We start from the raw sequence: 25714 nt of genomic DNA, 5'->3' as shown, positions 1-25714 counted from the left end.
TCAACGGCATTAAACGGGTAGCCGGGGTGTACACGACGGTATATGTATTTCTGGGTGCTAACAACAGATTTGCCGATAAGAAAGGAAACCCGTCACCGTACGCGTCACATGGTGGTTCGCACGGATGCCCATTACTTCCTGCCATGTCGGAACGTTGGCCTTCTTTGTGTGGGCCAAAGTTATCTACTTCGTGATAGTGCAGAGGTTCGGTTCGGTTATCATTTCGTCACGAGTTCTCCGGTTGCAGTTGTAGAACAAATTGAATAGTATTGTTTGAGATATTGTTGGGTGTCTCTCTGTTGTGAAGTTGCACGACTTCTTGGACCATCCCCGTAATATGAGTTCTCGTTTCGGGGAACTGCCGAGACACCAAGAAATTCTACTTCTCCAAACAATTTCTTCGTTTATCAATGCTATTCATAACATTCAATATTACCACTTCAAATTCCCCACCGAGCTTAAACTCATATACTTCCGAAGGGTCTAGATTTGTGGCCTGGTTTACTTAGGGTTAGAATTTCCGCTGCCCGTCTATCTGATGGTAGCACCATCAGTGCAAACAACCATTCGTTTACTGCGCCACGGTTAACCGGCGTGCGGTTGTGTGGTACAGTTTGCGTTAGTTTAATGAATTCATTTAATCTCGCCATTCCAACACATAAGACCCGGTGGTCCCGGGTGGAGTTTTTACTGCCGGTGGTGATGCAACTAGATATACATTCGAGCTGTACCTTTCTTCGTCCGTCCGCGCTAGTGTACGATAAGGGTTGCTTGCAAAAGGTTGCATGGTCCGAGGAGATGGCCAACGATCGAGCTGCCGAGATTTCCCACCCTTTCGAAAGTTAAACCAATTAAGGAAAGTTTTAATTTTTATTAGAACAACAGGCGTAGTGATTTACTTTTCTTTTCGCTTTCGAGTTCATTGTAAAGCATTTGGGTAAGTTGTGCTGAATAGGAGAAGCCTGTATCTATATCCTTTAACGTGCATCCGCTTCCAGTTATTGAAACGAAACGAAGTTGGCGTTCCGGTACCGGTGGCCCATTGTGGCTATATTATCCTTTTATCCAAAAAGGTGGAAAGTCATGCCTTTTACCACAAAAGGAAGGAATACTGTACTTCCCATTTTTTTTACCTTTAACGAATAACCCGTACGGACCGGATATGTGTAAGGGTTTTTAGTATCCGTTTTTTTTTTCGTTCTTCTCTGCCATCAACTTCCCATACCTCCCTGTGTGACCCAGTTTTTCCTCTGCGCTGGAGTTGATTTTCCCACCCAGGCCCATTTCCCGGTTGGCTCTTTTTTGTATTAAATATTTAATGTGTTTCTTTAGAGTTAGGGCTGGGGGAGGGTTTTCTTGGTTTCTTTATTTTTGCAAAGGGCATTTGCTGTACATCTTTCCTTCTCTTTTTCTCACACTCTCTTTAAAATGGTCCAAATGTTTAAAAAAACCCGATTCAAAGTTCATCCAACACCATCCAACTGCTGCCACAACAAATGCTAACAAGCAAATAAGTGCGCTTGTGGCTATATGGCCACAAATTTCCCTCATTTATGCATTCCTGCCTGTGGAAGAGAGAGAGAGAGTGGTTGCATTCCCGAACAAGAATAGGCTTGTTACAGAGGTCATGTGTATTTTTGACCTTTCTTCTTCGTCGATAACTTCAGCCCTTCTGGTGGAGTAGCACTGGAAGAACCTTTATGCCGTGTGGGCGCGCTCGTCGACGGTTGACTTTTATCGTTTCGATGTTGCTGGCATACATACGTGGATGGATATCCTCGGATGGATGGACACTGATGGTGGATGGTGGTGGTTGAAGTTCAATCCAATCCTCCATCCTGTGGTTGTTTTGCCGTACTGGATTCTCCTTTGGACGTCACGGGGAAAAAAGGAGTATTGGACTCAAAAGTGTTGATTCTTGGGACGGTTCTTATTGCCTTTGTAAGAAACACTGTATCACCACGTACTCTGTCCCCGACGTGGTGTGGTTTGTCCTTGTTTGGAGCTCAGTAACGAATCTGCCGCAGTGACTGACCACGGCAAAGCCATAACAAGTGTAACATTATGGATGTCAGCTGGACAAAGAGATCCTGAAGACAATCCTGGAGGTGTGTTGTTGTTTGATTCCTAACAAGCCTTAACCTACATTTCCCGACCATTTTTAGTGGCTAGCATGAAGAAGAGAGGATAGTTTTACAGTTCTTTTCATAGCCTTTACTATAAGAATGTGCTGAAGAATGGTGCCCTATATTCTTCGTTGTAACAGTTAATTATTTATATATCTCTAGATTTCTCTATTTCTCCAAAACTTCTTATGGAAGCACTTTGCTATATTTGCACGATTTTCTTTATCCCACAAACATTGATATCACATGTATCCCCCAGCTGGTTTTTTGTTTGCCGTCGTCGAACACTACAAACCACCGACCCGCATAATATTTACACGCCGTTGTTAAAATTAATTACGTTTGATTTGAATTGCCCCCGGGGGTGACGCCATATCGCTTGCCACCTCTTCGTACTCCCAGAACGCAACCATCGTTCTGGTATTTGCTAACAAACACCACAAACTAACAATCGGCCATATTCGCATATTTGATATAGAGCTGAGTTCCCCAGTTCTGGGCTTTTCTCGCCCAGGGCTTTAGGCCGAAAACTTTAAACAAACCAACAAGAGCGGACTTGCGGAGATGAGAAAGGCCGTTGCCCCCGTTGTTGCCGAGCAAGACGATACCGCTTACTCCCCCCGAATGGTATTACGGCGGTGACATCATTAAGTTATGTTTGAGCACGGCCATTCATTAAATTGATATAGCAAATGAAGCAAATCACTTAATTATTTTTGCAAACACTAGTCCCACTTCTAGCGATCCTCACCTTCTCCTAGACGTCGTAGTCCGCCGTAGAACTGGAAAACGTTAGCCAAAAGTTGATTTAAACTCGTGCATCCTCCTCCCCCGCAGAAACACATTTTTTTATTTCGCTTTCGATGTTTCTATTTTCCTTGCTCTGTTCTCCCTGTTTTGCACTACAACCCCTTGCGATACTAGCGTTCGGGGTTGAAGGTTGGACATTTTGCTGGTGAAAGTGAATGCCCACAGCACTGGACCAGCGGGTATCCTTCTTTTTTTTTGCCACGTTCCGACAACCGTTCCGGTGCACATTGCGGTCCACAGTGTGGATGCTGTGGTTTTCATAATTAAATTCTAACCAAACCAGGCAAACGGAGACCGAACGGTCATCTGGTTGGTACACCGAGTGCCGTCCGACAGCCGTCCGAGAGTTTGAATATTTCATTCGGTTTTCGGGCCCCCGAAAAGTTGCATGTAATACACCACGTTGATGTTGTGCTCTACGAAAGCACTGATTAATTGGACCTATAAATTGGAAACGGAAGCAATTTCACTGTGTCAAAATAACACTTTGCACAAACTGTTCGTTTCAAAAATTAAACTAAATTAAAAGTTCTTCATACCACCCCTCAGCGCACGACAGCGGACACTTTTGGCTTACACAGCTTTAAGTGGTTTGTTTTGAAAATTAGTTGGCGGTTTGTGTTTCGATCTTATTTAAGCTTTCTCCTCTTTATCTTTTTTTTTCCCTGTTGGCAGTTTCAAAATGCATCTTTCTTCTATTTTCACCATTGGGTGGCGCACAACTAAAACGGTGACTTTCCAACTGGCCATTTTTTGTTTTCGATTTTTGTGTGTTTAGCACCGGTTTTTTTGGTGATCGTGAGATGGCGTAATTATGATTTCCTCACTACTAGCCAACCGAAAGCGTGATACACAGTGTCCGGTCGGTCTATCAGTTTATGGTTCGTTGCATTCCACACTACGCTTATTGCCATCAAGCGAAACAATCACGCATCGATCGTCTGTTCGCGTCTTCAATGCATTTGGAGGAATTCCTTGAAGGTTTTCTTTTGCAGTACAAGTGCAAGATCACATCAATAATTGAATTTTATCTCAATGTTTCTTACCCACTATTGCATATTGTGTGGCGCAGCATAAGATCCAAAAGTTCTCGCCGTTCCGGCGGTAGTTTGACGACAGAAAATGTCCGACAAACGTTCGCCGCTGCTATATAAAATCTTCCATTTTATGGGGAAAAATGCACTGACACTTGCACGGCGACCGACGATGCACTAAACGCTCCGCGGACATTTTCCCCGTCCACGGAATGTGTGCCATGTGTGTTACACAAACCGAACATTAATTTTCCACCTTTGTTCGCAGCACCTTCCGCTGCACGGAATGCAGCAGTAGAGTCACTGTTTTATGGCTGCATATGACTGTGCACCTTGGCCGTATCCGTCACTTTCTACGAATAGGAATCACTGTGCCGTGCTCTAGTGCGTGTTTCCTTCCAGTGGCGATGATTGAAGTGAGCGGAAAAGGGGAGGTGAGGTTGCATTTACCGATCGTGACACCACTCGAGCACGAGAGTCACGCAAGTCCGAGTCACACCGGCGTCCGAGAGGTGAAAACCGTTCCCGTTCGGTCCACTTTCTGCCATATTTCGTGACAGGCGATTGGGTTGTTCGATTTGGTTGGCCACAGTCAAGGCAGGGGGGAGGTTTTAAGATGTTTAGATGTGTTTTCTTTTCTTTTTTGTTCGATAGCCTTTCCTTTTGTAAAACTTTCACTAAAATAGTGCAATATATGTTATGCTTGTCAACGTTAATCGATTTTATCGCGACGAGATGATCGTCCGAAATATACTTTACATTTTTATACAAACTTCTCACTGTGTTTAATTGTATGTTAAGCTTTGCGTTGTGCTTAAAGAATCATTTGAGAAGAGCCGTTCATATGAATCTTTAATCGCGTGCCGGCAAAATCAGCATCATAAATCATGCCATTCTGAACGGAGAATCTTCCTTTTCATTTGAAATCACTTAAAGCACAAAGTAAGAGAAGAAACAGTTGGATGACAATTTCCTATCAGTTTGACACGAAATAATGACATAACATGTGTACATGGCTGCTACTACCTTGGCGTATCAGGGCATGTAGCGTGTTCTTGCTGTTGTCCCATGTACCGAACACCTGTTGTGTGGTGCCGGTCGAGGCGGTTGATAAATGATAATTATTGGGTAGCTCGTTTTGTCGCTGCTTGACAAACTTAATGATCGATGGCTGTTGTTGCGCTGACGTTTGCCTAACTAACTACTCTTTGAAATACCAGAAGATGTTGTTGTGCCTAATCCTGCTTTTTATTTTCTTTTCTAATTTCATTCCAGGACGTGTGGGTTAGGCGGAAACGTGGTTGCTGTCATTGGTATCGAACAGCAAGGAACGAAATCTTCCTAAACTTTGTATTTTACGGAACTGTAACTACAGGTCCACTGTCCACTACAGGAGAACGTATCGGATGTGCAATTTCACCCTAGAAAACAACACAAAACAGGCAAACGCTTCGCTTTCTCAACGTCAACATCTTCAGGCCATACAAGGATCTAGTGCCAAATTTTATCCGTTAAGAACCACAAGATAGTCACAACGAACTCTCGATGCGCACTGTTGAAAAAATTGTCGTACAGCGTAAAACGATACCAATATACAAACGAACAACTACGGCAATGAAGAGAGAGAATAACAAAATTTAAAACGAAATTATTCCCACAAAGAAAAGGGGAAAAAGGAACTTAATATTCACTGACGTCTTGAAGACAATTTTGGCAAAAAAAAACTGTTAACTCTAACGGAATATCAGTAGCGCTAAGCAAATACAAAACTTTCTTAAACGCAGGAAAGGAAACTAAAACGGCAGCACACAATCCGAGAGAGAACGAGAACATTCATTTGTTTCCCTCATCTTCTAGTCATCCAGTCATCCGGTAAAGGCACCCCCCGGTATGAAACCGATAATACGCGACAATTGCCAAATTTAGCTTCATCCCGCCGTCTGCCATTTGCTAATACTCTGGAAATAATTCTGCGGTAGAATAGCGGTGGAATCGTGAAATTGCGGTTTATTCTTTTCTTACCTTCCCATCGGTTCGTTTGCTGATTTTGGAATTGGTTCCAATAGCGATAGCAGATCGCTTCATCCATCGACGAAGATAGCAGCATCCCATTCCCCGCCGAGTGTAGTACAATACGTACTACATTCATACCATTTCAAGAGCGCAACCGGTAACGGTTGGCCAGTATGCTGCAAGCGAAGAAGCTTTGCTGATTGCTGCCAAAAATACACTTAACCGACGGGAGAACAGCGTAAAAACAGCGTACACAAGTTGGTGTGGATCACCGTTCGCAAAGGGAGTTTGATCCCTTAAAAGCATCCACAAAGATCCGCATACGTAGCACGAAGCGAAGGAGGTTGCACAGTTCGGCAGGATGGGAAACAAAACGTCATGCTGCTCGTACTCGAGTCCGCCGCCAACGCGCAAAGCGAAGGAAGCGCCCGTATTCGAGGAGCACATGCCCGAGGGTGAGCTGTCCGCTAACAATCTGCAACACATTTCCGAACGTGAAGGAGACGACGGTGAACATGATCCGTCGGTCGATCCGTCCGCTGGCACCATGTTCCTGGAGCGCTCGAAACAAAGTCTCGAAAATGGCATCACGCGCAAAAAGTCTCAGCATCAGATCGTACCCCAGGGTGGCGGTGGTCCCGGTGGCGGAGGAGGGGGTGGTGGTGGAGGTGGAGGAGGCGGTGGTGGTGGTGGAGGTGGTGGCGGTGGCGGTGTGCTGAAGAAGAGCAGCAGCTGTTCGACGATCTACCTGGATGACAGTACCGTGTCGCAGCCGAACCTGAAGAATACGGTCAAGTGTGTGTCGTTGGCGATCTACTATCACATCAAGAACCGTACCAGCGAGCGGAGGATAGACATCTTCGACGAGAAGCTGCACCCGCTAACGCGTGACCCGGTGCCGGATGATTACGATCGGCACAATCCGGAGCATCGGCAGATCTACAAGTTCGTGCGGACACTCTTCAATGCCGCACAGCTGACGGCCGAGTGTGCCATCATTACGCTGGTGTATCTCGAGCGCTTGCTGACCTACGCCGAGCTGGACATTGCGTCCTGCAACTGGAAGCGAATAGTGCTCGGTGCGATTCTGCTCGCGAGTAAAGTGTGGGATGACCAGGCCGTATGGAACGTCGATTACTGTCAAATCCTGAAGGACATTACGGTGGAGGATATGAACGAGCTGGAGCGCCAGTTTTTGGAGCTGCTGCAGTTCAACATCAACGTACCGTCGTCCGTGTACGCGAAGTACTACTTCGATCTGCGCACGCTAGCCGAAGCGAACGATCTATCCTTCCCGACCGAGCCGCTGTCGAAGGAGCGCGCCCAGAAGCTGGAAGCGATGTCACGCGTTATGCAGGATAAGGCGACAGCAGAAGCGCTTAAAAATGGCATGAAGAAGTGGTCCTCGATCGATAACATCCACCAGCAGGGTGGCATCCGGCGCAGTGTTGCCATCCTGTCGTGATTTTCTTCCATCCCGACACCGTCGCACGTGAGCATGATAACGGTGATGGTTATCGCATAAATGGCAACCCCCCACCCCGCTCCCGCCATAACACCTGCCGACGTCGACGACAGTCCGTGGGTGCCTGATGTCCTGGCGATGGACGCTTGGAGAGCAGCTAGACACTGCTATAAACTAGGCTTAGGGTGTAACTATCGTCGTTAGTACGCAACCGCTACTCTTACTATCGCTGTAATTGTAAACCGATACTGCTATTGTAATTATTATCACTCACGCTAACAACTGCATCATATTTCACAAACTCTCACCGGTAATAACTAGCCGGTCAGGATACGCTGTTAGAACTGTATAATGCCGTCACCTTTGATGCTGCGATGGAATCTAATTTTCGGGTAAGGTGCACTTACACGCGATCGTCGCGAAGGTTGAAAAGATAACGTTGTCTATCGTCTTTTACGTTTTAAAAAGAACAAACTTAAGTCTTCATGTACCCACACACTCACACATACAAACTCATACTTACACAACTATGGGCTCGAAATGAAAGCTGATGATCATGAGGAGTACATGATCTCCGTAAGGCTTTAGAAACAGAAATCGTTAGAAGACTAGATATCGGTATGAGGTTCTATGTTCAAAGAGCAGGATTATAAAGACGCAGGATTTCTTTGGACACTAAGCGTACTGAATGCGGAATGCTGTTCAGTTCTTTGAAGCAAAGCAGGTCGGAACAAACATGGTGTCAATTTAGAACATTTTGCAGAAGAAATAACTAACCTCTGGCCACTCCGGAGGTTAGGTCTTTAAGCAAGGGCAACTTTTAAAACCTACAGCACAGTACACAAGCAGCTAGAAACCAGGAAAAGATTTGTAAGGATCCAATATTTTTCTATTGTGCAACACCATTTAAACTACACGGACGAGAAGCGAATTGAAAACAACGATTACATCAATGTGAAGAAAGCTGTTTTATGTTCGTTTGTTGAGCTATTTAATTTTTATCTTCCTTCAGAAATCTTTTCAAAATTTTAAATTAAGCTTTCAACAAATTATTCGATTTCCGAGCTAAGTTTTCATGACATTTTGTGTTAGAACAATTATGTTTCTTTCCATTTTAAATCGATTTGAATTCTATTTATTTGAAGCTTCTCGTTTGAATGTCATTGCGTCGTGTTTAATCTTTTCTGGTTATATTTTTAACTCGATTTATCGACTATTCTTAAAGATGGTGAGTGTAGATTGCATTCCCCTATTTCAATTCTACACGCCTTACTGTTCTCCATTGCCGTTCTCCGCCTGCAAAATGTGTGTAGGGTAGAATGCATTTTCTAGTGATATTTCTTGTGCGCCACTAAAGCTACTACGACTCCTATCTTGTGAAAGCAGTAATGGAAACCATTTGTAAAAAAAACTAAATAAATATACAAAAAAACACACACAAACAGAAATGAAACACTCCTAAAAGTAATAATTGCGCACCCGCTGCTAGTGCTAATCGCGATAGCGTCGAAAATCTGTCTTTGTAGCAGTCAAATCTCAGTTCAGAGCGCAAAGGTGGAAGCACCCGTGGCGCTTTTACTCTTAATGTCGGAGGGTGACGACGCTTTTTTATAGTGCAACAAAATGAAGCATGTGTCGATAAACGTATAAAGTATAAAAACAAATCAGAAACGGTTACATTCAGGAGTAAAACCCACTTAAAACGAGCCGTACACGATCCGGGAGAGAAAACGAACACACACTACAATGCAATAGGTATTAGTTTAAAAAGAAAGTATACAATGTAGAAAGTGCAAACCGTTTTGTGAAGAAGATAACGAAGGGTAATAATAAAGCAACAAAAAAACGGTTAAAGTATCAGTAGCACATAAAATCAACTAAAGAAAACAAAAAGCATCCCACGGTAATGTGCTAGACGAATGACCAAAACAAAAACCATCGCAAAACAAATTTTTACCAAATTCAGCCAGTATGTGTGCGTGTGTGTGAGCGTGCCGAAAAGAAAGGTTTTAAACTAATTTGCCAACAAAAGTGTGGCATGATGCAATCATTATGCTGTGTGTGTGTGTACAATTTAGACATCCAAACCTTATGGTCCTCTGCAGATATTTAGGGCCCCTTTTCTTCGCTTAACCTCGGAACAGTCTTCAATCCTGACCGTATGTTTTATTTCCATACCTTCATCTTGCACATCTAACTAACAACACTAACTAGTCGAACCTCCCAATCCTTTATCCCTCCTCAGGTCCACAACATTATTATTGTATCTTGTATATTAAATACTGTAGTCTCATTTTGTTTCGCTTGTCGGGTTGCTTTTCCTTCGGCCACTAATCTATTCAAGCAACTAAGTCATATAGGTTTTCCCGTTTTACTATATCTACCAAAATGGAACGGAATGCGTGAAATGGGAAAGTAAAACACGCAAGGAAGGCAAGAAATGGATAGAGAATTATGAACCAACCTGTAGGACCTCACAGTATGAACCAGAAGAGTTTATACTCCTAAGGACGTGAAAGATATAAAAAGAAGGAAACAAAACTCATGTTCGATCCACTTCAAAGGATAAAACGCTACTTCCATAATGATAAAAGAATGCCCAAAATGAACACGATTAGTCAAAAACAGATAAAAAAATCATGTGTATAAAAATTATTTGTTTTCCCTTCATTTTTCGATTTATTTGGACGTTTGGTTAAGTAAATTACTGCACAAGATATAGTCAAAAAGATGTTACAGGACTAAACAAAATCCAGTCGCACACACATATGGGAAAAATTGATAAGGGAAAAAAAAGAAAATGTTAGTTTGTATCGAGGAACAAAAGCTAAAGCGCTGACTGAGGGTTAAATAAAATTAAAGATGAAGCATCGGGTACTCTTGTGACATTTTTAGTAACAGACAAAGTGGAAATGCGAATAAAACAAAAAAAACTGAGAGAAAGCGTAACAGTAGTAGTAGTAGTAGTAAGAAAGATAACCGAAATAGTCATAACAAGAAACGAAGCAAGACAGGAAAGCGAAAAACAACTACACTAAACACTGAAAACACATGAGCAACATACAATTCCGTTCGAAACCGATGATAGCAATCGAAAAGAAGATATTGTCTAATAGGAATCAATAAACGTATATAAAATATAAAACAAAAACGAAACGTGACCGATCAAGAAGAAAAGAGTGTGCGGCAAATGGGCTTTGATTGGAAGCCCGTTAGAGAGAATGTCCGAAGAGTTCGGCAGGCCCCCGATTGTGAAAAGCCGTGAATTGGCCGTGGAATGGCAACGGATGGAATATCGTACCAATTTATATAGGAAGGAATCGTAACTTGTAAGCTATTGTCGCGAAAGAAGTATAGTCTCATGATGATAAAAACAAGAATTAAAAATCGAGTAAAGCAAAAAAAAAGGTAAAAATAAATCCGAAGGACAAAACAATTTAAAAAGGAAACACGAGTTCGTTTGATTGGTATAAGAATATCAAGCGGAAAATTGCACACATTTCGGTAAGTAGAACAATAAGAAACAGATACATATGTGGGTTGTAATGTTCGTGTTTATCCCAGTATTGACAATAAGAAGAAAAGTTCTCTTTTAAACTGTATCTACTAGCGGCACGTCAATCTGCGCCTTTCTGTTAGGATAAAATCCAAAACGTTGTAAGCGGGTTACGAGCGCCAGCTGGAGAAGGACGACCCTCCAAACTGGGTTGGTTTTTGTGCCTGTTGTGCCGCCAGCCCCCCGAAGGATACACCAGACGAGGAGGACCCTAGCTGCTCGAACAGATTGTTGGACGTCGTTGGTGAACCGATGGCCGGCGAACTTCCAGCACCACCGAACGGTGATCCGCCGCCGAACGAGGCCTTTGGGCTGCCGAACGTGGCCGCACCACCGAAGGTGGGTGCACCGCCAAACGTGGGCGCTCCACCGAACGTTGGTGCACCGCCAAACGTTGGAGGTGCTCCAAAAGCGGGCGGCTTGCTGAAAGCCGACGTAGCACTACCGGCACCGGTTGGTGAAGCGAACGCATTCACACCCGATGTGCCTGTGCCACCGCCACTGCTGAACGGTCCCGGACTAGCGGTGGCCACGGAACCAAACGCTCCTGGTGAAGCTGTACTACCACCTCCACCGAAGATGGATTGTGTTGAAGAGACGGGTTGCGTGACCGAACCGAACAAACCCGTACCACCGGATGCCGGAACGGATGCGACGGGACTGCCAAAAATGTTTCCACCAGCAGCAGGCCCGGTACTGGCACCGATCGTTGCCCCGAACGCGGACGAACCACCGAAAATAGAGCCACCACCACCGGGTGTACTGTTGGTGGTGTTCCCAAACAATCCTCCAGAGCCGGTTGTGGGACTAGCCGTTGTAGCATTACCAAAAATATTGGCCGTCGTCGTAGCCGGAGCGCTCGATCCGAAGATGGAACCGCCCGCGGTACTCACACCGCTGCCGAAGAATGAACCCGTCGATGGTGTACTGGTGGCGGCTGCGGTTGTTGCTGGAGCTCCACCAGTTCCAAAGAATCCACCGAAAATGTTACCACCACTAGCAGGAGCAGCAGTAGCGGTGGCAGTTGCTGGTGCAGTAGAAGCCACACTTGGTTGTACAACCGAAGAGAACAGACCGACGGGTGCTGGTGTTGTTGCGGCCCCACCAAACGTGCCTGATGTAGTAGCGGCTGGTTTCGCGGTACCGAACATTGATCCACCAGATGATGAAACACCACCAGCGCTACCAAAGATGTTGGTCGTATCCGTTGCCGGCTTTGGAGAACCAAACGTCGCCGAAGTGAAGATATTGCCACCGGTAATGGAGGGACTCTTGGCACTGGTGGATGTGGCCGTGCTCGGTGAGCAGATACTAATCGAACTGAACAGATTGCTCGCCGTCTCTGCTACTGCTGTTGTTGGAGCAGCAACCGTTGTTGGTACAGCAGCATCCGAGGCTGCCGTTGAAGCAGTAACTGTCGATGCAACAGTTGCAACGGGTTTTTCCAGGGATAACTTACCGAAAGAAAATGCACCCGGTGCGGTCGTTGATGAAGTGCTGTTGGCGGAGACAGTCCCAAATCCGAAGCTCGTCGGAGCTGTAGTAGTAGCAGTTGTGGCGATCGATTCCACCTTCGCATCCAATTTGATCGGTTCGTCGCTTGTGGTGACAGCCGTTGATGCAGTCACTGAAGAAGTTAATGTAGGAGCTATGGACGATGTGTCTGCTGCAGAAAAAGTGGGCTTAGAAACTCCAAACCCAGACGACGTAAAGCTATTGCTTCCGAATGTTAAACCCACGGAGCTTGCTGGAGTTGCAACTGTTGGTGCTCCATTTCCATTAGCACCAGCACCAGCAGTAGGTTTGATACCGCCAAAAAAGGATCCATCCGGCAACGGTGTGTTGCCTTCACCGCCTGTCCCAGTTGCAGCAGGAGTAGCGAATGTTGGCGTTACGGTGAGTGAACCGAATGATATTCCCGAAAATAAACCAGCCGTCGGTTTGACCGCCTCGTTCGTTGCTGTTGTTGCCGTTGTTGAGGTCGTCACTGTGAATGCTGGTTTGGCACTAACACTACCAAAAAGGCCGCCCGATCCGAAACTAGTTCCACCGGTAATGCTACCGAAAAGACCTCCACCGCTGGGCTTTGGCTGAGTCGGCACGCTCTTCACGGTAAGATCCACCGATGAGTCAACCTTCTGGAGGAGGCTGGTAAGGGCCGGCAGTGGCGCTTTTGACGATGGGGCCGGTTCCACTGGTCCGAAGGAGGGTGGCAAAGGTTTATCCTTCTGTATGTCCTCTATCGGTGGTACATTTTCATTAGCAACCGTTGGTTTCGGTTTTCCCAAACTTAATGATCCTTCCGAAGGTCCTCCCATGTTGAAAGAAATTGCAGCCCCATTACCCGCGGACGTTGCAGTAGGCAGATCGAACGAAAAGTTGGGTTTCGCAAGCGAACCAAACGTCAATCCGGACGGTTGGCTGTTACTGGTGCCGTTATTGGCCTCTGTTCCGACGCTACCGAATGAAAATACGGGTTTCGCAGTAGCGCTAGAAGCAGAGGAGGATTCCACCGAAGATGACATAAAAGCTCCCGACGGAGTGCTCATAGCAGCGCCGGACACAAAACTGAATGGAGTAGATGAAGGTTTCGAGACGGTTGTGGTCGGTGCGGTATTGACAGGGACGTTTTCCTTCCCACCCAAGCTGCCGATCGTATCCTTTTTATCTCTTTCGCTTTCCTTACTAGCGGAAACGCCAAAGCTCAACCCGGTACTAATACTTCCCCCATTCGGCGTTGGTTTCATGGCGGTTTCGGTCGCAGGCATCGGTGTAATTGTTGTCTGTCCAAACGAAAAGCTACCGGCACTGGGTGCTGCTGGAGCTTGCGAACCAAATGAGAACGCTTTATTGGCTGTCGCTGTTCCCATTGGTTTTATGGCCGGTTTTGAGTGTTGTTGAGCTACACGTTGCTGCTGCTGTTGCTGTTGTGGTTGAGTTTCCTTGCTGGAAGCAACATTTGGCGCCTTGAGTGTCGCCGTTTGTTGTTGCGTCACTTTCGCCTTTTCCTGCTCCACATGCAGTCTTCTGACTTGATCGCGTCGCTCACGTACTACCTCGGAACTAAGCCCCACTCGATCGGGACGCTGCGGCTTCACCGTTACTACCTTCCGTCCCACGAGCGCTCGCCTTAAGGCGGATAGTTTAGATTCGCTTAGCTTCCTAGTGTCTGCCGCCACCTGATCACCGAGCGTCATCGATATGATCGAGTCCGTCAGCGATTCGATCGCGCTCTCGGATGTATCCGTCATATCGCCGGCATGCTGTTTGTTCAGTCCCTTCGCACTGCTGGTACGATCCTCCAAACCTTTCAAATTACTTCGCAGTCCGAGCTTACTCTTGAGATACGATAACTTCTCACCCTGCCGGTTCAGAATGTCTTGCTGCTTGGAGAGCGTTTGATACAATACTTCCAGGCTAGGGATGTGCATACGCTGCTTGACGCGCGCTTGTTTCGCCTCTTCCAAGCACATCAGCTGTGCCTTCAATTGTTTCGTCACGGTTTGGAGCTGGTTTTCATTCACCTGCAGCATATTTTCCAGTGCGCTCAGCTGCCGTCGACTCGTCTGTGACATGCCGTGTGCTTCCTGGTACTGATGTACGGTCGGATTGTTGTAGATCGCACTCTTACTATTCGCTTCGGCTACCATCGCAAACGCTTCATTTAGTCCGAGCCGCAACGTCTGCAGGTCCGATACGAGCGACTGGGTGCTTTCATTCGCTTGCGCAATAATGTCTTCCAGTTCGCGCAAATTGCGAATGATCTGAGCCGATTCTTCTTTCAGCCCGATTTGAACGTTTAGCGAGCGGTTACGCTGCTGCAGATTGGCCAGTTCGCGGGTAAAACGATTCAGCTCATCGATCGTCAGTGTTCGTATGATCGCGTTACTATCCTCGGAGGAGAATTCTGACTTCTTCTGCGTACTAGCTGCTTGTGGTCGGGTTGATCCGGTTCCACTATTTTGGTTTTGGTGGGTTTGTTGTTGAGCCGAAGGAACGTACGTAGGAGGAACGGTGACGAGCGGTTTATTTGCATCCGGACCCATTGTGGGTGGGGCAGCAGCGAGCGTTGATCCCATCGATGTCATGGCGGCTTGGAAGGGTGGAGCAGACATTGTTGGAAGACCACTGGCACTTGTCCCCACTGCTGTACCACTGTTAAACGTGCTTGCTGCTGTAGCCGGTGCCGAAAATCCGGCGAAGGAAGATTTCTTATCGCTAGCACCTCCTATTCCAGCTTGCGATCCGAGCGTTCCTCCCGCTAGTGTTGATCCAAAGGAAATCTGTTTGCCGAATGTTGGTGCAATTGTGGCAGGTTTTTGTTGTTGTTGCTGCTGCTGACCGCTGACTGCACCGCCTCCACCAAATAGGTTTACAGGAGACTTTTGTACAGCGTCTGTAAGTCCAGGATTGAAGAATGATTTTGATTTCGCAATGGCAGGTGTTGATGTTGCACCATTTGGCACGGCGAACGACATTTCCGACGGAGGCAACATTCCCGCCGATGATGTCACCGGAACATTTGGCACCGCAGTGGGCTGCTGGTGTGAAGTTATACCAGCTGTCGGTACGGACTTTTCCACATCCAACTTCACGAATGCTCCACCGGAAAGATCCTGCACCGGTTTGGGAGGTGAGCAAATGTTCGGTACATTCGGGAGCATGTTAAGCACGTTGAACGAAACCAGCTGACCGTACGTGGAAAGCAGATGAATCATCGGCATCACCGGGAACGTTTGTTCACCGATTACCAGTTCGTGTGTGCATCCTGTCTCGAGCACCAATCCGATGGGGAACGTTTCCTGTTTATCGGTCGTCAGTGGTAGCTCAGCACGTGCCTCATCTGTCGTCGTCCACTGGCACCAGATGGGTGCTTCTCCGCTTTCCGTTGTGCCCAATATACCGACCTCCATGCTGTTGGCCGATGCCATCAGCAGTAAATTCCAGGGCAGTACATGTTGCAGAAACACTTGCCCTTTGCGTGGCCCACTCTGACTGTAACAGATGTCGTCGTAATTGATAAAAACTGGATTGCCCACTTTGGGAGCGTTCACGATGAATAGTGCCGGAACAGAGTCTTCCGCGTGTGGTAGAAGTACGGCCGCAAATTGGTACGTACTGAGCCACTGGACTGCCAGTACATCGAACCCACCGCCACCCTCCAACACCCCAGCTGGACAGACGATTGTTCGGGCCGGTTTCAGATCGGGTTTGTACTGTACCAACTTTCCATTTACGAACGCTACCACCAACTGCTTACCCTTCGGACTCCAGCAGGCACACTGAGCCCGCTCGGCGGGATTGTTCGTATCGAGCGAGTGGAACTCTAAACCGGCCGGTTCCTTTAGTGTGTATACGGAAAGGCCTCCTGCGTCGGTACGCACTGCAAGCACGTTATGCATTACGGGATTCCAGCAGAGCTGCGTGCTACGCACGTTGGGCTGTGCGGATGTTTTGATTTCATGCGTCTTCACAATCGAACCGGTCAAGAATGACGGTACGGAGTAGATGTACACGAATGGCACTCCGTTTGCGATGAGATCCACCGCTAGCAATCCATTGTCGCAGCTAACGGCCAACTGGTACGGTTCGCTTGGCAGTGGAACCGTGCGCAGCGGGACAATTTCATCCTTCGCCCGCTCATTGGTGATGTCTTTCAGCTTGAGAACACGCAACTCACAACCCACAGTACCGGCAAACACCAGTCCATGTACGCTGGCCGTGGCAAGCAAATTGCAACCGTTTTTTGCATTTCCATCTCCTTTGAAAACCGGAACCTTACTCTGCAGCTTAAATTTCAATTCCTATCAAGTGGAAAAATATATAAATCACAGCGTTAACATCATCAAAACGTAAACATAACCTATGTTTAAGCTTACCGTAACATCCAATCCAAGCGGTGCCGGTTGTGCCATTTTCAAATTACGTCGTCGTTGACCACCTACCACCTAGTCAGTCACCAGCTAATTATGCGTATTCACTTTTAGCGGATCTATTTTTTGCACGGCAGTCAGTAACGTAAAATAATCAGCGTAACACACAGCTCTCGTTCCACAAACAAACCCGCTTTTTTCACTTTCGATAGCTGGCAGCACTTTGGCAGTAGCGACAGCTGTATGAAGAAGTTGAATGAAGGTGTATCTACACTAGCGTTCGATTGTTGTGGATAATTTTTAATTTAGTTCGAAATATAAATGCATGGGTAATATGGTACTGCTTTATATTATTTTTATACTGCTTTGAGTGTATTTTATCATTTGCCATCTAAATTAATGATTATTAAATTCAGCGTAAATTGCAATCTCCTCCTTCCGTAGATACCATTTGCAACATCGATGGGTGGAAATATACCTTAAAAAACGTGAAAATTCATCGCAACAGAGAAAAACATCGTTGATATTTACCATTCGCCCAGCCATACTGGTAGTGCTTGAGATACGCGGAATCGTAGGTACGAAGAATTTTAAATTACACAACACAAAAGTTTTGTGAAAAATTGTACTTTCGACGTTAATTCGTTAATTCGACGCATAATGTTAATTACGAACAAATTCATAGTGACAAATGAATGTTTACGATAACGTCAAAAAACAAATTAAAGAAAACCATGGATCAATGTGGATTCATCGTAACTCATGATTTAAACCAGAGGGTCTCGCGCGAACGCTGTGAAACCACAGCGAACGGATTTACGGTTATAAGGTTAATGGCTTTATAATGGCCGTTATAAGGTTACATGGGTTAAAGAACATTAGTGCTAACACAGATAGAAAAAAGAAATTAATGTATTTGTAGCTTAATAAACTTAACATAAATTCTGAACCTAACAATCACTGAGGACGGACGTAATTTAATGAGCTATAAAAGAGGAACCCAGCAATCATATGGGGTTTCCTCGTCCAAAATTACGTTTTGCTTCATGTATGCAGAAATCAGCGCACGAGTGTCCTCGCCGACCATGCTAAGCGCTGCACGAAACTCATTCAAGGCGGTGAGTTCTTCCGGTTTCAATGTAACCCCCTCATCGCCTACGTGACGATAATATTCGGCCCAAATATCCAAGAGATAGAAACATGCGGTAAGATATTCCATACTCATGAAGCCAAACTGATTTCGCCTCATTGTTACAAATTCCAGACAATAATCACGAAGGGTGAAGAACGATTCCGCTTCCATAAGGCCAGCATATTGGGTGTAGCTGTCAAGGATGTTCTGCAGTATGGTGGCTTTCGTTTGATTGGAATCTACCAATAAGCTACTGCAATAATCGTAGTGTTTAATGACTCGCTTAAAATCCGACGAGGCTGCAAATAGATTTGTTAGGTGTATTTTTAATTGGTAATCAATAATCCCATTATGTATTATACTTACAATGCTCTAGCATGTCGAACCTGCTATTCGAAAGATATCTATATAATTCCGTACCGAGTTGTTGAAAACACTCGGGGCATGCTGTTGGTTGACCTTGGAAATCATACCGAAAGCTACTCATAAAATCCTCCAAGTTTAGCTCCATAGAAAAATTATGCCTGCACCGGGGACACCGAATCGTGTTGAATTGTTTGAGGTATGTATCATCCCCCGTCCGACATCGCGTACAATTACAGTCAAAACAATACTGCTGGTGAAGATGCATCAGGCGCGTCTCTACGGGCATTAGCCTGTAGTGTGGACCGTAACAGTTCACGATCTCACTCCCGGCAGGGATGGAACGTGTAGCATACACCTTGAGTGTCGCACGGTCAAAGTGATTGCGTATGTTCGGATCACAATCGTGGTTAAACATACTGATTCGTGGAAAAATCGCTGTAAATACGCGCGAACTGTGCAAATAACGATGCAACAAAATGACTGGTGGCAGAAGGTTCTCTTCCGCTCTAGTTAAAGTGTAATCGAAGCGTACTGAAGCTCTTAGTTCGCTGATCGCATGCCCGTTGCATACGAGCTGTCCAATGTGACGCATTATTAACGCTCCAAGCAATACACGCAGATCGGATGCCGACATCGTATCATCCCGTGACAAACCATGCACACTTACAAAATCGGTACAGTCGATCAGATAAATAGACAGCATTAAACCGGCCTGAAAATAAACGAAATGTAAACGAATCTATACACGAATGTATAACGAACGACACGAATATTACTCACCAACGCATAGCGTAGTACATCGTCTTTGTCCATTTTTTTGAAATTCGTCACCAATCGAAACACTTTTCCATAGTCGCCCAACTCATTCTCTTCGCCGCTGGTCATTTCGAGCAGCCGCTTATAGCAAGCTGTTGCACTGTTTGCCTTCAATATTTCATTGCGAATCGTGTCGAACCCATCGAGCAGACATCGTATTCCCAGGTGAGCAATCCCAATTGAAAACCACAAACGCTTCTGATATCCGTAGCACTCAAAGCGATGCACACTTTGATGGTTTTCGCGGCACTGTGGGCTACAGTAGCAAGCTCTGCCGCACGTGGCACATCTGAAGGAATGGTTTGTGAATGGTTGGTTTACTTAGTGTATGCATTGTAACGTGTGGTTTAGTTCACTTACACAAAAGGGATCACATTTACGCGAGCACATTTTTGGCAATCATTACTAGCTAACGTGTTGCGGGCGTTGGGTTCATACACAGGTACAAACGAAAAGGCAGTTTCAGTCGCAATTATGTCGTTCACCTCTATTGCTTCGTTGGCAATAACGTGTCGCCCTTGAGTCGGTGAATCAACGCTTGAGAATGGAAAAGGATTGTTACTTAATATTTCATGCTCAATATTTAAACCAAAGGTTCTACCTACACCTTTAATGATGCTTCGTATCGACTCTCGGGTTCTGATGCTGTTTGTGTAATTCCCACCGTACATTTCTCAGCTGCCGCGTATTTTGCCTTAAGCATTTGTAATTTTGCTTGTCCATTTTCCGACAGCTCCTTCGTGTCGTTCGCCTTCGAAATGCCCTCGATAATCGGACCCAACTTACTGGGTTCGTCTAAGCTTTCAACGCATTCTGCCTGCCGGAAGTAAACTTTCAATCGCAATTCCTCGGGATAATCTCCGTCCAGCGCTAGCTGACAGTCATAAAACGCTTCCCGATAGCGCCCTACACGAATTAGAATAATGGCACGATTTGCGTACCCAAGCGCCATAGCTCTTGACCCTTTTGGAGCAGCTGCGATAGCTGTGTTGTACGCGGCCAGTACCACAATAGGGTCTCTATTCTCCTTGAAAAGCTTATTACCTTTGGCGCGTAAATCATTGGACATATCCGGCCCAATTGGAAGGACCCTCGGTAGGTTACGTAACCAGGAGAGCAATTTCGCACTAAAATAAGCAAAACAACTTTATAAGAAAATGGGAAATGTACTGTATCATTGCAGCAAAATTACCAGATCTCCGAATTCGCCAAACGGTACATAATGTCCACTTCATCGGTAAAACGTGCTGGCAGCGATTTGTGTAAACCATTATTCGCAATTGTTGCTTCAATAAACGTATCCCACGCACTTCCCATGTTGATTTTTTAAATAAATTAATAAGAAAAGCAAATACACGCTCTCTGTAGCACGAGTTGCGTGTTTCGGAATTACAAACAAATCGCTTGACTGACAGTTCCCGTGAAAAGCCGGTATTCGATGTTTATATGCGATGAGTTTAGCTGAAATTTTGACATATCTTTGATGTTGTACCGTGTAATCACACCATGAGAGGCGAGTTGCGAATCTGAGTTTTCATCGCAGTAAAAATATACACGGCTTGTGATTGAGCAGAAAATAAGCCCCGAAAGTTTCAACGCGATTCAGCAAAACTCGTAAAGTTATTTATTTCTACGAAAGTGAATCAATTGCTTAACGTGTGTACATTTGTTTGTTTGCAGCACCGCTCACCGAACAATATTGGACGCTTTCGTACGTTGAGAAAATTCTGACCATTCGGACCATACCAGCACCGCAGATAAAAGATGGCTTTCAGCTTCCCCGCATTCAGCTACATCGTGGCGTTAATTATCGATGCGTTTCTAATATTCTTTTCCATCTTCCACGTGATTGCCTTTGACGAGCTGAAAACGGATTACAAAAACCCGATCGATCAGTGCAATTCACTCAACCCGGTAGTTATGTTTGTTTGGTCGCAGATCTACGACAAACACCCGGCCTTCCGGGCCCGCTGCGATCGATAATGATTAACCGTATGCGTTTCATATTTTAAGCTCGTCCTGCCGGAATATGGTTTACATATACTGTTCAACTTGCTGTTCTTATTTTCTGGCGAATGGTTATCACTTGCCCTTAATATTCCGCTTATTGCATACCATATATGGAGGTTAGCATCTTATCATCCCCACGATTGTGTTTGCACACCTCTGCAAACAGATGAATTTATGTGTGTTTTGATTTTTTTTCTTACTATAATGCACATTCTAGGTACGCTAATCGACCGGTTATGTCGCAACCAGGACTGTACGATCCAACGAGTATCATGAATACGGATGTATTACGAGCATGCTTACGCGAAGGCTGGATTAAGCTTGCGGTGTATCTGTTATCGTTCTTCTACTACCTTTACGGGTAAGTGACGTTCTGAACAGTAAGCAATTAATCGAATAGTGAGCAAATTAAAAAAGTTTTTTCCATTCGTTGTAGCATGATCATGGCACTAATTGCCTCTTAAACGAGGCGCTCATCATGTCGATGGTAGGACAAGAATTTTTGAGTAAGTTTTTTTGTTGTAAAAAGGAAAAAACATTACTCCAAAATTTAAAAACCACTCCAATTTGTGTGAGTTGCCATTCTTTCATGGTTGTAAAGACCTCGTCTCGTGCACCACTGTTTGGGTGTAGTTTCGGTTGAGCATCGGAACGTAATTTTTATTTTACCCTTATGTCAATCATCCAAAACCAAGCTCGGGAAAAATCACTGATCGTTCCGATGGCTTATGACGATAGTGAATACTTATTTATTCCGTTCATTCATACATGTTTCTTTCGCTGTTATCATTGGAACTGACGCCAGCGTACATGGGACGATCTTGACGATAATCAAAAGCGTTTCTTGAGACTCTGATCATAATAGATCCAATTATGTGTAGTAGCCAATACTAATGACCATGTACAGTTTATCTGTTCGAAATAAATCATACTGAGCGTTTTATGCGAAACGTGTAGCACCGTAATTTACTATAATTAATCATATTTTCCTATCGAAAGTGTGTGAACACTGAATGATACTTACTGTTCTCTGCTGAAAGAATGTAGTTGAAATTTGTGTGATAACATCACCATTCCCTTTTATTCAGTCCTATTTAAATTTAAGTAATTTACAGCCCTAATGCGGTTTGGATTGGATTAGATCAATTCCGCACACAAAAGTTATCACGGAAAGGAACTGCTTCCCTTGCAATGGTGATCTTAAGACTAAATAATGGTGTTCAAGAGCACAAAAAATAGGCTTCGCCATACAAAAGTGTTCCCGGAGCGTTAGATTCTCAATTATTGGATCGAATCACACCAACAGTTTCATCTCCAATTCGCAAACACTATGGTCATTTCCTGAGGTACAAGGATAATGAGTGCCAAAGAATAGTATATACAATAGTTCGGGCAGCTTTTTTAACAAATTCATTAGTAAAAATCGTTTTAAAAGGACTATTTATTCACGAAAGTACGACACAGGCCGTAGATCTGAGCTAGACAAACCATGTTTTAATTTTTACGCTTGAATTTTGTGTTATAAACTACCTCAGCTGTCAAATTTTAAAAACCGCGTATCTCGGACACTGCCTGCATCCAGGCTCTTTTCGCAGAAACAATCACATCGTGTTGAGAGTTCATTTCCAAGTGCTATCAGAACAATTAAAGCGTATCAACATCTGTGAAAATGGACGATAAATCAGTGACATGTTTGCAAAGGAAAATGAAGCAAATTGAATTAAAACCGAAGAACAACTCTGTTGAACAGCATCTGCAAAAGGTACACGCAAAGGCACAACTTGAAGACTTGAAGAACCGTTTGATTAACGAACGGATGCAGCGGGCTAAACTCAAAAACGGTAAGACAATAAAAAAATGTTTCTGTTGGTTAGTGAAACTGATTTGTACCTGTATCTTTTTACAGAACTCACGAAGGAATATTTTTACGTAATTTCGATGGCATACTTTTGCCGTACGATTGACAACGATTACATTCCGGCTGAGCTAGGTGTGATAAAGTACAGCCTGCATGGCGGTGCTCAGAACCAACTTCACATGCATATAAATCCCGGCAAACTTCCATTCGGGTTAGCCCATGAGGCGCAGCGTCATTCGAAAAATTCCCATGAACTACCGATTCCACCAAAAGCGTTGGGGTTAACAGATTACCATGGTATAGCGATAAAGTTGCTTCGCTTCCTGGAAATGGAAAAGAATACCCCTTTACTGCTATTCACGGACCCAAAGGATGTGCCAAAGGTGGAAAGTATGCTTAATGCCATATTGGGCAATCGTATTGCGGAGGGAATGCTGTACGTGTGCTCCCTTCCGGAACTGTTCCATCAGCTGCAACTTGCCGTGGGAGCTTACGAAAAGGAACACGAGGACACACCATCAGACGTGCATAAGGCACAGAATATCCTGGATATGGATTATTTTAGCTACACGTCGGGCATCAGTTGCGATTACCACGAATCTAACGAGTTGTTGGTGCACTGTGCGTTGTCCCAATGCATGCGTTGGTCGTATACTATTTCCAAAGTGTGCTGTGTGCTTCTGGGCATCGATTTGATTGCAGGACGACATATACCTCCAGTGATGACTATGGCACGTCCCGCAATAAGTAAGGATGATTCCGAAGATGACAATTCGGATTATGACGATAATGTATCCGTTGATCGTTTTACGTTCGATTCGTATGCAACGGATTATACTGAGATGCTGCCGGCGGAAGTTGAGACATATGCCGGATCTGTGTGTAGCGATAGTGAAAGCGTCATCAGAAAGAATGGCTTACTGGAGTTAATTGGGAAAGGAAAAATGAAACCGGCAATGGAAACACTCAGTGCCAAAACAGGAAATAGCAAGGAATCGTTCAATTTTCATAAATACTTACTTAAATCCAAAACCGGAAACTATTCTTCATCATCTAATGGCCGTGGTTTGTTATATGAAAGTTCAAATAATGGACACGACAATTGTTGAAAGGCTGGTTGGAAATTTACATCTTACCTTGATGTTGATGAAATGTTTTCTTTGTTGCCAAAAGAATAATTTACTTTTCGGAAACATTACGATATTACACAGCATCCCATTTGGATTGGATAACTTTTTTTCCATATGTTTTTAAAACTACTCATTTTGCTTTTCGTTTATTCCTATAAAATGGTTCCATTATCTGGTAAAAAATGAACTATAAATGGCTAACACATTGAATGTTTGTATGCTTCATTATCGCATATCCCCCTCCTTGTCGGTTTCGTCGGATGTGCAATCAGAAGGGCATTTCTGCCCACCTTTGTGCCGGATATTCTTAAGTTTTTGCGCTACATGAAATCATCGCGACGTCTATCATCATCCTCCTGTGCCTGTGGCAAGGAGTTTTTCTAATTTAGATTAAGCTAAATATTCTAACTCTAAATGTATACAATATATAGCTGCAAATCGAACATGTTTTATAAATAAGAAGTACAATCAGCATAGCTTGGATATTTGCTCTGTTCCATGCAACAAAACGTTCAATATAATGTTTGTTTTTCTTTATTTCTAAACTTTCCTTTTGTCCAGCTGCTTGCTACTGAGAAAGTGGGAAAGGACTTAAATTGGCAGGGATGGAGAGAGTGTAGAGTAGCAAGTAAGAAGGTATCAGCTTCCGAGCGCTGCAACGTACCACTCGTTCCTTCATTATGCTCTGACAAAAACGTTTCTTCTTCGGGCCGCTGCTACGTACTAAAACTAAGAGCTATCGCAGTTGTCCTTAAAATCGCACACCCCGTTCGCACCAATCGGCCCGTCATTCTATAAGTTATTGGAGAACTAAACTTAAGCATCAAATAATACTAGTTCGTTTTTTGCCGCCAAAGATCACGACGCATTGCTTGCATCGGCTTCGCCAGTTTGTTGTTCGACTTAAAACTTAAACGTACACGCGCGGGATAGACTAGTTTGCCACAACTTACAACCTACATTTGCGTCCTTGCGGGTGCCGGTCCGATTGCTCCCTGTTTTTCAGTTGACATGCGACCGTTTGCATGGCGTATAAAACCATTTAGAATAAAGTACTACAATCGTTTCCCTACTTATAAAACAAACACATTGTTCCGCATGTACAAGAATTGCGGTGATCCTGTGTGCATTAGCGTATGGTTTTGATATGGCCCTGGGGTGGAGTATTTAACACACACACACACACGTGTATACCTAAGCACGCTCTCTAACTATAATGAACAACAAATACTTGGTAACTGTTCAATTTTGGGATCATTTTCTTTATCAGTTACGAGCATATATGGGATGTTCTTCCCAATATTCGCAACATTCTGGTACCATCTCGTCTACGGACACACTGGAACGATTCACGCAACGATCACTCACTCATTTCTGTAGTGGAGAGGGGTTTGTTTTCCACTCCCTTATGCTTCTGTCTTTAAACTACACGTTCACCAAACGGTGTGTGGTCCCTTATGGCCTCTCACCACCGTACCAAGGGTGTATGGCTTTCGTCCGAAAGTTGGCATTTCTGTGACCTCTC

The 25714-nt window shown here is 44.7% G+C and overlaps 5 protein-coding genes across 5 annotated transcripts; 3 read left to right on the top strand and 2 right to left on the bottom strand.

Moving 5' to 3' along the window:
- Positions 1-6075: 6075 nt before the first annotated feature.
- On the top strand, positions 6076-8012 carry LOC128300618 (cyclin-Y-like protein 1). The gene has a single exon (XM_053036743.1). The coding sequence runs from the start codon at positions 6345-6347 to the stop codon at positions 7446-7448; it is 1104 nt and encodes a 367-aa protein (XP_052892703.1). The 5' UTR covers positions 6076-6344; the 3' UTR covers positions 7449-8012.
- A 2972-nt stretch (positions 8013-10984) lies between these two features.
- LOC128300608 (nuclear pore complex protein Nup214) lies at positions 10985-16938 on the bottom strand. Its single transcript, XM_053036733.1, has 2 exons — positions 16884-16938; positions 10985-16808 (listed from the first exon to the last, which is right to left on the bottom strand). The coding sequence occupies exons 1-2, from the start codon at positions 16917-16919 to the stop codon at positions 11115-11117; spliced, it is 5730 nt and encodes a 1909-aa protein (XP_052892693.1). The 5' UTR covers positions 16920-16938; the 3' UTR covers positions 10985-11114.
- Positions 16939-17805: 867 nt separating this feature from the next.
- LOC128300610 (SET and MYND domain-containing protein 4-like) lies at positions 17806-20508 on the bottom strand. The gene is made up of 6 exons (XM_053036736.1): positions 20384-20508; positions 19797-20318; positions 19552-19728; positions 19156-19480; positions 18376-19087; positions 17806-18308 (listed from the first exon to the last, which is right to left on the bottom strand). Exons 1-6 carry the CDS (start codon positions 20506-20508, stop codon positions 17863-17865), a joined length of 2307 nt encoding a protein of 768 aa, XP_052892696.1. The 3' UTR covers positions 17806-17862.
- A 175-nt stretch (positions 20509-20683) lies between these two features.
- Positions 20684-22158, top strand: LOC128303477 (protein cornichon). Its single transcript, XM_053040442.1, has 5 exons — positions 20684-20805; positions 20872-21105; positions 21205-21317; positions 21419-21562; positions 21638-22158. Exons 2-5 carry the CDS (start codon positions 20956-20958, stop codon positions 21663-21665), a joined length of 435 nt encoding a protein of 144 aa, XP_052896402.1. The 5' UTR covers positions 20684-20805; positions 20872-20955; the 3' UTR covers positions 21666-22158.
- A 748-nt stretch (positions 22159-22906) lies between these two features.
- Positions 22907-24613, top strand: LOC128300629 (protein maelstrom homolog). Its single transcript, XM_053036755.1, has 2 exons — positions 22907-23042; positions 23108-24613. The coding sequence occupies exons 1-2, from the start codon at positions 22907-22909 to the stop codon at positions 24166-24168; spliced, it is 1197 nt and encodes a 398-aa protein (XP_052892715.1). The 3' UTR covers positions 24169-24613.
- Positions 24614-25714: the final 1101 nt, after the last annotated feature.

This window comes from Anopheles moucheti, chromosome 3 (genome assembly GCF_943734755.1).
Source record: "Anopheles moucheti chromosome 3, idAnoMoucSN_F20_07, whole genome shotgun sequence".
Taxonomy (NCBI): Eukaryota; Metazoa; Arthropoda; class Insecta; order Diptera; family Culicidae; genus Anopheles; species Anopheles moucheti.
This window is presented reverse-complemented; position numbering and strand designations above follow the sequence as displayed.

Excerpts from the sequence above, each read along its gene's own strand:
- LOC128300629 (XM_053036755.1), top strand. The coding sequence starts at position 22,907 with ATGAAGCAAATTGAATTAAAACCGAAGAACAACTCTGTTGAACAGCAT. Across the intron at positions 23,043-23,107 it reads GCGGGCTAAACTCAAAAACG|AACTCACGAAGGAATATTTT; the intron begins GTAAGACAATAA and ends ATCTTTTTACAG.
- LOC128303477 (XM_053040442.1), top strand. The coding sequence starts at position 20,956 with ATGGCTTTCAGCTTCCCCGCATTCAGCTACATCGTGGCGTTAATTATC. Across the intron at positions 21,106-21,204 it reads AGTGCAATTCACTCAACCCG|CTCGTCCTGCCGGAATATGG; the intron begins GTAGTTATGTTT and ends TCATATTTTAAG. Across the intron at positions 21,318-21,418 it reads ATTGCATACCATATATGGAG|GTACGCTAATCGACCGGTTA; the intron begins GTTAGCATCTTA and ends TGCACATTCTAG.
- LOC128300610 (XM_053036736.1), bottom strand. The coding sequence starts at position 20,508 with ATGGGAAGTGCGTGGGATACGTTTATTGAAGCAACAATTGCGAATAAT. Across the intron at positions 19,088-19,155 it reads ATGTACTACGCTATGCGTTG|GCCGGTTTAATGCTGTCTAT; the intron begins GTGAGTAATATT and ends GTTTATTTTCAG. Across the intron at positions 18,309-18,375 it reads GTTCGACATGCTAGAGCATT|CCTCGTCGGATTTTAAGCGA; the intron begins GTAAGTATAATA and ends ATCTATTTGCAG.
- LOC128300618 (XM_053036743.1), top strand. The coding sequence starts at position 6,345 with ATGGGAAACAAAACGTCATGCTGCTCGTACTCGAGTCCGCCGCCAACG.
- LOC128300608 (XM_053036733.1), bottom strand. The coding sequence starts at position 16,919 with ATGGCACAACCGGCACCGCTTGGATTGGATGTTACG. Across the intron at positions 16,809-16,883 it reads CGCTTGGATTGGATGTTACG|GAATTGAAATTTAAGCTGCA; the intron begins GTAAGCTTAAAC and ends TCCACTTGATAG.